General features: G+C 57.0%; 1 protein-coding gene across 9 annotated transcripts in view; it reads left to right on the top strand.

The window, feature by feature from the left end:
- The window catches only part of LOC121274248, a 110,491-nt gene that overhangs the window by 87,483 nt on the left and 10,388 nt on the right, over positions 1–12,620 (top strand). For 7 of the 9 annotated variants that reach the window (XM_041181447.1, XM_041181446.1, XM_041181449.1 and 4 more), the window contains exons 31-36: positions 17–130; positions 1,323–1,431; positions 4,980–5,116; positions 8,214–8,361; positions 8,808–8,899; positions 10,908–11,066. In XM_041181447.1, the coding sequence (XP_041037381.1) occupies positions 17–130; positions 1,323–1,431; positions 4,980–5,116; positions 8,214–8,361; positions 8,808–8,899; positions 10,908–11,066 (759 nt within the window). The remainder of the gene's footprint in view (positions 1–16; positions 131–1,322; positions 1,432–4,979; positions 5,117–8,213; positions 8,362–8,807; positions 8,900–10,907; positions 11,067–12,620) is intronic. The other 2 variants (XM_041181450.1, XM_041181452.1) reach the window with 2 other exon arrangements.

The following is a 12,620-nucleotide window of genomic DNA, read 5'->3' on the forward strand; positions in this document are numbered from 1 at the left end:
CTCCTGCCCTCCGCAGAGTTCAGATTCCGATAGCCAAAGCACGTGGTTAAACCAGGATGGACAAGGAGACTACCCGTACTACCATCAGCAGAGCGGTCCGGACGATGGGTACCAGCGACAGTACTCCCAGGTCAGTAAGTGGCTGATTGAGGCCGGCTCCAGGGGCTCCTCAGCTGCTTCACAGGGTTGTGGGGGGTGGTGGGGGGATGGTTCAATGCATCGCACGTTGATCCGCTCGTCATCTCACAGACATAGCACAACATGCCAATCCTGTAGAAACAGAAGAGACCATTCAGCCCCTCTCGAGCCTGTCACACCGGAACAGGAGGAGGCCCCATTCAGCCCCTCTCGAGCCTGTTACACAGGAACATGAGGAGGCCATTCAGTCCCTCTCGAGTCTGTTACACCGGAACAGGAGGAGGCCATTCAGCCCCTCTCGAGCCTGTTACACCGGAACAGGAGGAGGCCATTGAGCCCCCCTTGAGTCTGTTACACAGGAACAGGAGGAGGCCATTGAGCCCCCCCCTTGAGTCTGTTACACAGGAACAGGAGGAGGCCATTCAGCCCCCCTCTTGAGCCTGTAACACAGGAACAGGAGGAGGCCATTCAGCCCCTCTCGAGCCTGTTACACAGGAACTGGAGGAGGCCCATTCAGCCACTCTCGAACCTGTTACACCGCAACAGAAGGAGGCCATTCAGTCCTCTCGAGCCTGTTAGACAGCAACAGGAGGAGGCCATTCAGCCCCTCGTGAGCCTGTTACACCGGAACTGGAGGAGGCCCATTCAGTCCCTCTTGAGCCTGTTATACAGGAACAGGAGGAGGCCCATTCAGCCCCTCGAGCCTGTTACACAGGAACGGGCGGAGCCCCATTCAGCCCCTCTCGTGCCTGTTATACAGGAACAGGAGGAGGCCATTGAGCACCCTCTTGAGTCTGTTGGACAGGAACAGGAGGAGGCCTTTCAGCCCCCTCTCGAGGTTGTTACACAGGAACAGGAGGAGGCCATTCAGCCCCTCTCGAGCCTGTTACACAGGAACAGGGGGAGACCCATTCAGCCCCTCTCGAGCCTGTTACACAGGAACAGGAGGAGGCCCATTCAGCCCCTCGAGTCAGCCATCCCTGAATGACCTGTGTCTAATTTTTTGGTTTCGACCCCTCATCCTGGACTCTCCCACCAGAGGAAAGGTGACCTCTGCCGGAGTGTTTGGTGAAACCTGTCGCTTTGCTCCCCTGTTGTGGATGGTTCTAAACCCCGTTCCTCACCCCCTCACCCTCTCCCTTCAGCCCCATTCCTGACGCTAACGTCCTGTTTCATCTGGGCAGGGATGTCACCAGTACTCCCAGGATTACCAGCGGAGCTCGGAACAGCAGCAGAAGAGCACTGGGCGAGCGGCACCGCCAACGACATACGAGGCACCCCCCACCACAGCAGGTCAGTCAGGGTCATCGCTCTGCCGCGGCTGCAAACCCTCCAGGCTACGTTTAACCTCACACTCCTTACCTGGCCGTCACCGTGCTCCGGAGGGAGAAGGCGCTTCATTAGTCCCTTGGTATGTGTGGGGGGAGCGGGCGCTGCCACTGAATGGGATCTCCTGCACCACCTCGATCCCATCCAGGTCATGGGCCATCCTGAATTAGCAATGCATAGTCTGTTCCTTCGCTGTCGCTGCGTCAAAATCCATGCTGTACCTGTCCTGGGAGTATTTGATGGGGAGAGTGTGTAGGGAGCTTTACTCTGTATCTAACCCCGTGCTGTACCTGTCCTGGGAGTGTTTGATGGGGACGGTGTAGAGGGAGCTTTACTCTGTATCTAACCCCGTGCTGTACCTGTCCTGGGAGTGTTTGATGGGGACGGTGTGGAGGGAGCTTTACTCTGTATCTAACCTCGTGCTGTACCTGTCCTGGGAGTGTTTGATGGGGAGAGTGTAGAGGGTGCTTTACTCTGTATCTAACTCCGTGCTGTACCTGTCCTGGGAGTGTTTGATGGGGATGGTGTAGAGGGAGCTTTACTCTGTATCTAATCCCGTGCTGTACCTGTCCTGGGAGTGTTTGATGGGGACGGTGTAGAGGGAGCTTTACTCTGTATCTCACCCCGTGTTGTACCTGTCCTGGGAGTGTTTGATGGGGACGGTGTAGAGGGAGCTTTACTCTGTATCTAACCCCGTGCTGTACCTGTCCTGGGAGTGTTTGATGGGGACGGTGTAGAGGGAGCTTTACTCTGTATCTAACCCCGTGCTGTACCTGTCCTGGGAGTGTTTGATGGGGGCTGTGTAGAGGGAGCTTTACTCTGTATCTGACACCGTGCTGTACCTGTCCTGGGAGTGTTTGATGGGGACAGTGTAGAGGGAGCTTTACTGTGTATCTAACCCCGTGCTGTACCTGTCCTGGGAGTGTTTGATGGGGACAGTGTAGAGAGAGCTTTACTCTGTATCTAACCCCGTGCTGTACCTGTCCTGGGAGTGTTTGATGGGGACAGTGTAGAGGGAGCTTTACTGTGTATCTAACCCCGTGCTGTACCTGTCCTGGGAGTGTTTGATGGGGACGGTGTAGAAGGAACTTTACTCTGTATCTACATCCGTGCTGTACCTGTCCTGGGAGTGTTTGATGGGGACGGTGTAGAGGAAGCTTTACTCTGTATCTAACCCCGTGCTGTACCTGTCCTGGGAGTGTTTGATGGGGACGGTGTAGAGGGAGCTTTACTCTGTATCTAACCCCATGCTGTACCTGTCCTGGGAGTGTTTGATGGGGACAGTGTAGAGGGAGCTTTACTCTGTATCTAACCCCGTGCTGTACCTGTCCTGGGAGTGTTTGATGGTGACAGTGTAGAGGGAGCTTTACTCTGTATCTAACCCCGTGCTGTACCTGTCCTGGGAGTGTTTGATGGGGACGGTGTAGAGGGAGCTTTACTCTGTATCTCACCCCGTGTTGTACCTGTCCTGGGAGTGTTTGATGGGGACGGTGTAGAGGGAGCTTTACTCTGTATCTCACCCCGTGTTGTACCTGTCCTGGGAGTGTTTGATGGGGACGGTGTAGAGGGAGCTTTACTCTGTATCTAACCCCGTGCTGTACCTGTCCTGGGAGTGTTTGATGGGGGCTGTGTAGAGGGAGCTTTACTCTGTATCTGACACCGTGCTGTACCTGTCCTGGGAGTGTTTGATGGGGACAGTGTAGAGGGAGCTTTACTGTGTATCTAACCCCGTGCTGTACCTGTCCTGGGAGTGTTTGATGGGGACGGTGTAGAAGGAACTTTACTCTGTATCTACATCCGTGCTGTACCTGTCCTGGGAGTGTTTGATGGGGACGGTGTAGAGGAAGCTTTACTCTGTATCTAACCCCGTGCTGTACCTGTCCTGGGAGTGTTTGATGGGGACGGTGTAGAGGGAGCTTTACTCTGTATCTAACCCCATGCTGTACCTGTCCTGGGAGTGTTTGATGGGGACGGTGTAGAGGGAGCTTTACTCTGTATCTAACCCCATGCTGTACCTGTCCTGGGAGTGTTTGATGGGGGACAGTGTAGAGGGAACTTTACTCTGTATCTAACCCCGTGCTGTACCTGTCCTGGGAGTGTTTGATGGGGACAGTGTAGAGGGAACTTTACTCTGTATCTAACCCCGTGCTGTACCTGTCCTGGGAGTGTTTGATGGGGATGGTGTAGAGGGAGCTTTACTCTGTATCTAACCCCGTGCTGTACCTGTCCTGGGAGTGTTTGATGGTGACAGTGTAGAGGGAGCTTTACTCTGTATCAAACCCGAGCTGTACCTGTCCTGGGAGTGTTTGATGGGGACAGTGTAGTGGGAGCTTTACTCTGTATCTAACCCCGTGCTGTACCTGTCCTGGGAGTGTTTGATGGGGACGGTGTAGAGGGAGCTTTACTCTGTATCTAACCCCGTGCTGTACCTGTCCTGGGAATGTTTGATGGGGAGAGTGCAGAGGGAGCTTTACTCTGTATCTAACCCCGTGCTGTACCTGTCCTGGGAGTATTTGATGGGGAGAGTGTAGAGGGAGCTTTACTCTGTATCTACATCCGTGCTGTACCTGTCCTGGGAGTGTTTGATGGGGACAGTGTAGAGGGAGCTTTACTCTGTACCTAGCCTCGTGCTGTACTTGTCCTGGGAGTGTTTGATGGGGACACTGTAGAGGGAGCTTTACTCTGTATCTAGCCCCGTGCTGTACCTGTCCTGGGAGTGTTTGATCGGGACAGTGTAGAGGGAGCTTTATTCTGTATGTAACCCGGTGCTGTACCTGTCCTGGGAGTGTTTGATGGGGACGGTGTAGAGGGTGCGTTACTCTGTATCTAACCCCGTGCTGTACCTGTCCTGGGAGTGTTTGATGGGGACGGTGTAGAGGGAGATTTACTCTGTATCTATCCCCGTGCTGTACCTGTCCTGGGAGTGTTTGATGGGGACGGTGCAGAGGGAGCTTTACTCTTTATCTAACCCCGTGCTGTACCTGTCCTGGGAGTGTTTGATGGGGACGGTGTAGAGGGAGCTTTACTCTGTATCTAACCCCGTGCTGTACCTGTCCTGGGAGTATTTGATGGGGAGAGTGTAGAGGGTGCGTTACTCCGTATCTAACCCCGTGTTGTACCTGTCCTGGGAGTGTTTGATGGTGTCGGTGTAGAGGGAGCTTTACTCTGTATCTAATCCCGTGCTGTACCTGTCCTGGGAGTGTTTGATGGTGACGGTGTAGAGGGAGCTTTACTCTGTATCTAACCCCGTGCTGTGCCTGTCCTGGGAGTGTTTGACGGGGACGGTGTAGAGGGAGCTTTACTCTTTATCTAACCCCGTGCTGTACCTGTCCTGGGAGTGTTTGATGGGGACGGTGTAGAGGGAGCTTTACTCTGTATCTAACCCTGTGCTGTACCTGTCCTGGGAGCGTTTGATGGGGATGGTGTAGAAGGAGCTTTACTCTGTATCTAATCCCGTGCTGTACCTGTCCTGGGAGTGTTTGATGGTGATCAGTTCATTCTTGCGCGAACAGAAACATCTTCGGAGCCGGGAATTCCTGGGGTCGATCCCATCACAAGTCCACTGCCGTACCCGCAGTCAGTTCAGACGCAAGCTGCTCCCCAGTTGTACCAGAAGTCAGACAGCACTTCATCATCAGACAGCACGCAGGTAAGGTAATGTGCCTGAGGGCTCCCTGTTAAGGGGATGGGAGTAATGGCGGTTTTACTTGTGCCTCAGCATCAGAGGGTCTGTAGTTCAAGTCTAAGACTGATGCTTCCAGTGCCATGTTTGGGGAGTGCAGCACTGTCGGAGGATCAGCGCTGAGGGAGCGCCGCACTGTCGGAGGGTCAGCGCTGAGGGAGCGCCGCACTGTCGGAGGGTCAGCGCTGAGGGAGCGCCGCACTGTCGGAGGGTCAGCGCTGAGGGAGCGCCGCACTGTCGGAGGGTCAGTGCTGAGGGAGCGCCGCACTGTCGGAGGGTCAGTGCTGAGGGAGCGCCGCACTGTCGGAGGGTCAGTGCTGAGGGAGCGCCGCACTGTCGGAGGGTCAGTGCTGAGGGAGCGCCGCACTGTCGGAGGGTCAGTGCTGAGGGAGCGCCGCACTGTCGGAGGGTCAGTGCTGAGGGAGCGCTGCACTGTCGGAGGGTCAGTGCTGAGGGAGCGCCGCACTGTCGGAGGGTCAGTGCTGAGGGAGCGCCGCACTGTCGGAGGGTCAGTGCTGAGGGAGCGCCGCACTGTCGGAGGGTCAGTGCTGAGGGAGCGCCGCACTGTCGGAGGGTCAGTGCTGAGGGAGCGGCGCACTGTCGGAGGTTCAGTGCTGAGGGAGCGGCGCACTGTCGGAGGGTCAGTGCTGAGGGAGCGCCGCACTGTCGGAGGGTCAGTGCTGAGGGAGCGCCGCCCTGTCGGAGGGTCAGCGCTGAGGGAGCGCCGCCCTGTCGGAGGGTCAGCGATGAGGGAGCGCCGCCCTGTCGGAGGGTCAGTACTGAGGGAGCACCGCACTGTCGGAGGGTCAGCACTGAGGGAGCACCGCACTGTCGGAGGGTCAGCACTGAGGGAGCACCGCACTGTCGGAGGGTCAGTACTGAGGGAGTGCCGCACTGTCGGAGGGTCACTGCTGAGGGGGCGCCGCACTTTAGGAGGGTCAGTGCTGAGGGGGCGCCGCACTGTCGGAGGGTCAGTGCTGAGGGAGCACCGCACTGTCGGAGGGTCAGCACTGAGGGAGCACCGCACTGTCGGAGGGTCAGTGCTGAGGGAGCGCCGCACTGTCGGAGGGTCAGTGCTGAGGGAGCGCCGCGCTGTCGGAGGGTCAGTGCTGAGGGGGCGCCGCACTGTCGGAGGGTCAGTGCTGAGGGAGCGCCGCACTGTCGGAGGGTCAGTGCTGAGGGAGCGCCGCGCTGTCGGAGGGCTAAAGAAAGGTGTAAAGACAATCCCGTCAATGACAGGCCGGTCAGTTTAACTGCAGTGGTGGAGAAGTTTTTGGAAATGATAAAAGTCACATGGAGGAATGCGTTTTAATTAGGGAATGCCGGCATGGATTTGTTCAGTGGAAATCATGTTTCACTGACCTGCTGGAGGCTTTTGATCAATGGACAGAGAGGCTTGATGATGGCAGTGCTGTTGACCTGAGTCATAGAATGGTTACAGCTTTTCAGCCCATCGTGCCTGCATTGGCTGTCCAAATGAGCACTTCACCGGCTGCCATTCTCCCCGTTACTCTGCACATTCTTCCTTTTCAGTTAACAGTCCAGTCCCCTGTTGAAAGCTTTTTGGACGTGAAATTAGCTGAGTGACTGGAAACATAGAGTCGTGGTGAGCAGTTATTTCTCAGGCCAGAGGCAGCTCTGTTGCGGGGTTCCCCATGGGTCAGAACTCTGCCCTCCCTGATGCACATTAATCACCTGGACCTGGGTGTATGGGGCACAATGTCAATGTCTGGGCACTGTACAAAACTTGGAATCCTTGTGAACTGTGAGGAGGGTAGTGCAGAACTTCAAAAGGACTTAGACAAGTTGGGGGAATGGGCGGACAAGTGGCAGATGAAGTTCAATGCAGATCTGTGTGAAGTGATTCATTTGTGCGGGAGGAACACGGAGAGTCAGTATGAAACAAAGAGCATAATTCTAATGGGTGTGCAGGAGCGGAGAGACCTTGGCGTAGTTGTGCATAAATCATTGAAGGTGGCAGGACAGGTTGAGAGAACGATTAATAGTATCCTGAGCTTTATTAATAGGGACATAAGAGTACGAGAGCAAGGAGGCTGTGCTGAATTTATATTCGACAAAAGCAAAAAACTGCAGATGCTGGAAATCCAAAACAAAATTAAAAATACCTGGAAAAACTCAGCAGGTCTGGCAGCATCTGCGGAGCGGAACACAGTTAACGTTTCGAGTCCGTATGACTCTTCAACAGAAGAGTCATACGGACTCGAAATGTGAACTGTGTTCCTCTCTGCAGATGCTGCCAGACCTGCTGAATTTATATAAGACACTGGTTCAGCCTCAGCTGGAGTATTGTGTCCAGTTCTGGGCTCTGCACTTTAGGAAGGATGTGAAGGCTTTACAGAGAGAGAGAGAGAGAGAGCGTGCGGAAAAGATGCACGAGGTTCCAGGGAGGAGGGGACTTCAGTTCCGTGGACAGATTGGAGAAGTCGGGACTGTTCCCCTCGAAGAAGAGAAGGTCGAGAGGGGATTTGATCGAGGTGGTGTTCAAAATCACGCGGGGGGTCTGGGACAGAGCGGACAGAGGGAGAAACTGTTCCCATTGGCGGGAGGATCGAGAACCAGAGGGGCACGGATTTAAGGCGATCGGAAAAAGAAGCGAGGGAGACGCGAGGAGAAACTTTTTCACGCGGCGAGTGGCTAGGATCAGGAACGCGCTGCCTGAGAGTGTGGGGGGGAGGCGGGGTCAATCGAGGCTTTCCAAAGGGGAACGGGGTCGTTGTTCTAAGAGGAAGAATGTGCAGGGTTACGGGGGAGAAGGCAAAGTGGCACCCGGCAAATTGCTCCTCCAGCGAGACAGCGTAAGATACGAGGGGCTGAACGGTCTCCTGTGCTGTAAACATTCTGTGCCAGTGCCGAGGGAGCATTGAACTGTCGAAGGGGGTCATCGTTGCTGTCCGATCTGACAACACCCTTGATCATCTCGATCCGATCCCCCCTTCAATCTCCTTTACCCCCCCCCCCCCCAAAAGTGTGGAAGCCGCCCTTCCAGAGACGAGCCCCGCACCCCCTCTCCCGCTGCTCCGCTTACGTGTTTGTACCTGTTGAGACCCCGCAGATCTCACGGCCTCCGGTGACCCAGAAGGTGGAGATCGTGGCCGAGCCACAGCTCAACATCGGCCAGGGCTCGGCGGCGGGCAGCGGCGCCCAGCCTTCCTCCAGCTCCGGCGCAGGCACCCAGGACTACACCCAGTACCGTGAGTACCGCCGCTTCGGGGGTGAGGGCCGCACTGGCCTCGGAGAGGGGGGGTGGGGTTCCGCGCGCGTGCACCTTCCCCAGAATGTCCGTCCGGGGCTGGACTCATGGTTGAGTGGGAGGCGGCGGGGGTGGGGGGGGATGTCCAAAGTTGACGGCAGTTCCCTCGGGCGCGGGCAGGGCGTCCGGTCCGGTCCGATCCCCGAGCTGGGGCCTCGACCCGCCCGGGGCCAGCCTCTTGACGTGCCGCCGGTGCTCGCTGGGAGGATCGGAGACGCCGCGCGGTGAGAGGGACAGGGGAGGGATTGTAGTCCAGTGAGACGAGGGGGGTGGTGGGTGGGTGGGTGGGTGGGGTGGGGTGGGGTGGTGGGGTGGTGTGGGGAAGCAGCATTTCAATTCGGTTATACAATAAAGTAGCGGTGCACTGAACCCCTCTCTGCTCTCCAGCCGTCCCAGACGTCTCCACCTACCAATACGACGAGATGTCGGGGTATTACTACGACCCGCAGACAGGACTCTACTACGACCCCAACTCGCAGGTAAGGCGGGACTTTTCGTCTCGAACCGTTTCGGGCAAGCGGCGGGAAGTGGGGTGGTGGGGAGGTAGGGTGGGGTGGGGGTGGGGTGTTGGGGGAGGCGGTGGGACCCTCGGCGTAGAGGAACATACGGAATTAGCATGCGGGGAAGGGCCGTCGAGCGCGCCCCACACCAGGGCAGCAGCATCGCCACGGGACCGTACCAAAACCACCCCCCCCCCCCCCCCCCCCCCCTCCTCGGGCCGAGTATCCGAGCGTTCTCTGCTCACCCGCCTGCCCTCCCGGGACGGTGCCCCCATGGGCTCCCTCCGCGGCCCGGCAGCCGGCCCACAGCGTGGGGTTAATTTCAGACGGGCCGATGCAGCGGAGCGCCCTCCCCTCCCCTTTCACCGTGTAACCGGCGTTGGGTTAACAGCCTTAAACTGAGCCCAGTCTGTTTGGCCAACGATACAGCGTGGGAGGAGGCCATTCGGCCCATCGTGCCTGTGCTGGCTCTTTTGAAAGAGCTATTCCGTTAATCCCCTGCTCCCCCCACCCCCCCCCCCCCATCCATAGCCCTGCAAATTTACCCCCTTCATGTATTTATCTAATTTCCCCCCTTTTCGAGCGTGAATCTGCTTCCACCGCCCTTTCAGGCAGCGCCTTCCAGATCGCCACAACTCGCTGTGTCAAACACATTCTCCTCATCTCCCCCCACCCTCTCTGGATCTTTTACCGATTCTCTTCAATCTGTGTCCCCCTCCCCCCCCCCGCACTCTGGTTACCGACCCTCCTGCCACTGGAAACATTTTCTCCTTATTCACTGGATCCAAACCCCCCTCGTGATTCTGAACGCCTCGATTCAATCTCCCCCTTAACCTTCTCCGCTCGAAGGAGAACAATCCCGGCTTCTCCCAGTCCCTCCACGTGAACCGAAGCCCCCTCATCCCCGGGAACCGGTCCTGGTAAACCTCCCTCCCTCCGCACCCTCTCCGAGTCCCTCCACGTCCTTCCCAAAGCGCGGGGGCCGGAACTGGACACCCTCCTCCAGCTGGGACCTAAGCAGCGAGTTGTAAAGGTTCGGCTGCCATACATCACCCCCACCGCCTGAACACACTTCTCCAAACCGAAGTGAGCCATCCCTGGGGTGGTCCTGCTTAACACACCGAGGACCCAGCCTCCACGCCAACAGGCCTGTAATGTCAAAGCCAGGGGTTGAACCTCTGGGCAGGGGGCTGGAACCAGGCCCCTTCTGTGCAATACCGAGACATGTACGTACCAAGCCACTTGGTCGAGGCCGTTAAAATGATGCCAGGGTTTCGATAGTGTCGACATAGAGAAGACTTGTGTGTGTGTGTGTGTGTGTGTGTGTGTGTGTGGCGGGTGGGGGGGGGGGGTGGAGACCAGAACTAGGGGGCCATCAATATAAGACAGTCACTCATAAATCCAATCGAGGGGGGAATTCAGGAGAAACGTCTTTACCCAGGGAGAGTGGGGAGAATGTGGAACTCGCTCCCACAGGGAGGGGTCGAGGTGAATCGTCTCGATGTGTTTAAGTAGTGGGGGGGGGGGGGGTGGGGGAGCGAGGGGAGGCTGGATAAACACATGAGGGAGAAAGGGATAGAAGGATATGGGGATAGGGGGAGATGGTGAGGGGAGAGGAGGGGCGGGAGGAGGCTGGTGAGGGGCAGAAGCACCAGCACGGACAGGCGACAGCTTTAAATCTCCCTCTCTGGCTTCCCCGTGCTGGCTGCGCTCCTGGGAGATTAGGGGTCTTCTGCAGCCGAATATCCCCCCCACCCCCCCAGGCTTTGCCACCTGTGCCTGGTGCAACGGACCCTCCCGGACCCCTCCACCAGAGAGAGGTGCGAGTGGATCGCTGCACCTCACACATCGCCCCCCCCCCCACACCCCACCCCCCCTCCCACACACACTCTTCCCCCATTACCCTCGGAGCGCATTTGTGACCCCACCAAGTGTAAGGCTTCCGGGTTAATGGCACTCTCTCTTGTGTATATATTTTCATGTGTAGTACTACTATAATGCACAGACGCAGCAGTACCTGTACTGGGACGGGGACAAGCAGACCTACCTCCCGGCCCCCGACCAGAGTGGAGACGCTGCCAAGGACCTGGGCTCGAAGGAGGGCAAGGAGAAGAAGGAGAAACCTAAGAACAAGACTGCCCAGCAGGTGAGAACCGGGCATGGCGGGGGTGGGGGGTGGGGGAGGGGGTGGTGGTGGGGGAGGTAGGGGGGTTGTTGGGGGGGGCGGTGGGGGTGGTGGGGGGAGGGTGGTTGTTGGGACGGGGGGGAGGGGGGAGGGAGGGGGGTGGTGGTGGGGGTGGGTGTGGGTGTTGGGGGGTTGCAGTGTGGGTAGGGGGTGGCTTGAGGGCCGATACAGTCTCATTCCCCCTCCCCCACCATCCCACAGAGTGCTGCCGGCCTCACCTACACGTCTTCCTGGTGAGAATATCTGGGAGAGTCATCGTTCTGGATCGATTCGTGATTTTCCCATGTCTCGCTTTAGACTTGGGAACTGAAGTTTGTGGGGGGGTGGTGGGGATGTTATCGGGGTCACCTGTGTCCACGGAGTCTGGAGACGTGGGGGATGAGACCCCTCCCTGCACGCGCCTACACCCCGCATTGTGATTCGGTCCCCAGACAACCCTTGGTAGCGGGCGACCTAATCGAGGGGTTTAAGATGAGTAAAGGATTCGATGGGGGTCGATAAAGGGAACTGTTTCCTCTGGGGGTGCAGGGGTGGTGGTTGCGGGCTGTGGGGAGTCCAGAACGAGGGGGCGGAACCTTCACTGAGAGCCAGGCCGTTCGGGGGGGATGTCAGGAAGCACATCTTCACACAAGGGGGAATGGGAATCTGGTTCTCTCTCTTTCTCTCCCCCCCCCCCCCCCAAAAAAGCTTTTGAGCCTGCAGGGGTAAGTTGAAAATATCAGGACTGAGATTGAGAGATTTTTGTCGGGTAGGGGGATTAAGGGTTACGGAACGGAGACTGGTAGATGGAGTTAAGGTACGGATCAGCCGTGATCTAACTGGATGGCCGAGCAGGGTCAAGAGGCTGAATGGCCTCCTGTTCCTGTGTAACAGGCTTGAGAGGGGCTGATTGGCCTCCTCCTGTTCCTGTGTAACAGGCTCGAGAGGGGGCTGAATGGCCTCCTCCTGTTCCTGTGTAACAGGCTCGAGAGGGGGCTGAATGGCCTCCTCCTGTTCTTGTGTCACAGGCTCCAGAGGGGCTGAATGGCCTCCTCCTGTTCCTGTGTAACAGGCTCGAGGCAACGTTAAGGCCTATCACAGTGGGCAGGCTGGGACTGGATTTAAATGGAGGAGACTTGGAGATGGGAGGAATTCCACAATTAATAAGCTTCTGTATGTGAAGGAGATCCCACGATACAGACAGATGGTGGAAGAGTCAGTAACACAGTTAACACCTTTTGTATTAGAACCTTAAAATCACACAGGAACAGGAGGAGGCCATTCAGCCCATCACACCTGAGCTAAGATCTATCCAATTAGTCCCTCTTTCCCTCCCAGCCCTGTAAATTTTTCCCCTTCGAATATTTCTCCAATTCCCCTTTTTGAACGTTCCTATTGAATCTGCTTCCACCGCCCTTTCAGGCAGCGCCTTCCTGATCGATGGATATTTTTCAGGCTGGAGGAAGGTTTGTAATGGGGTTCCCCAGGGGTCAGTATTGGGACCTTTGCTTTTCCTGATTATATATTAATGATCTA

The sequence above is a fragment of the Carcharodon carcharias genome (assembly GCF_017639515.1).
Source record: "Carcharodon carcharias isolate sCarCar2 chromosome 35 unlocalized genomic scaffold, sCarCar2.pri SUPER_35_unloc_4, whole genome shotgun sequence".
Lineage (NCBI taxonomy): Eukaryota > Metazoa > Chordata > Chondrichthyes > Lamniformes > Lamnidae > Carcharodon > Carcharodon carcharias.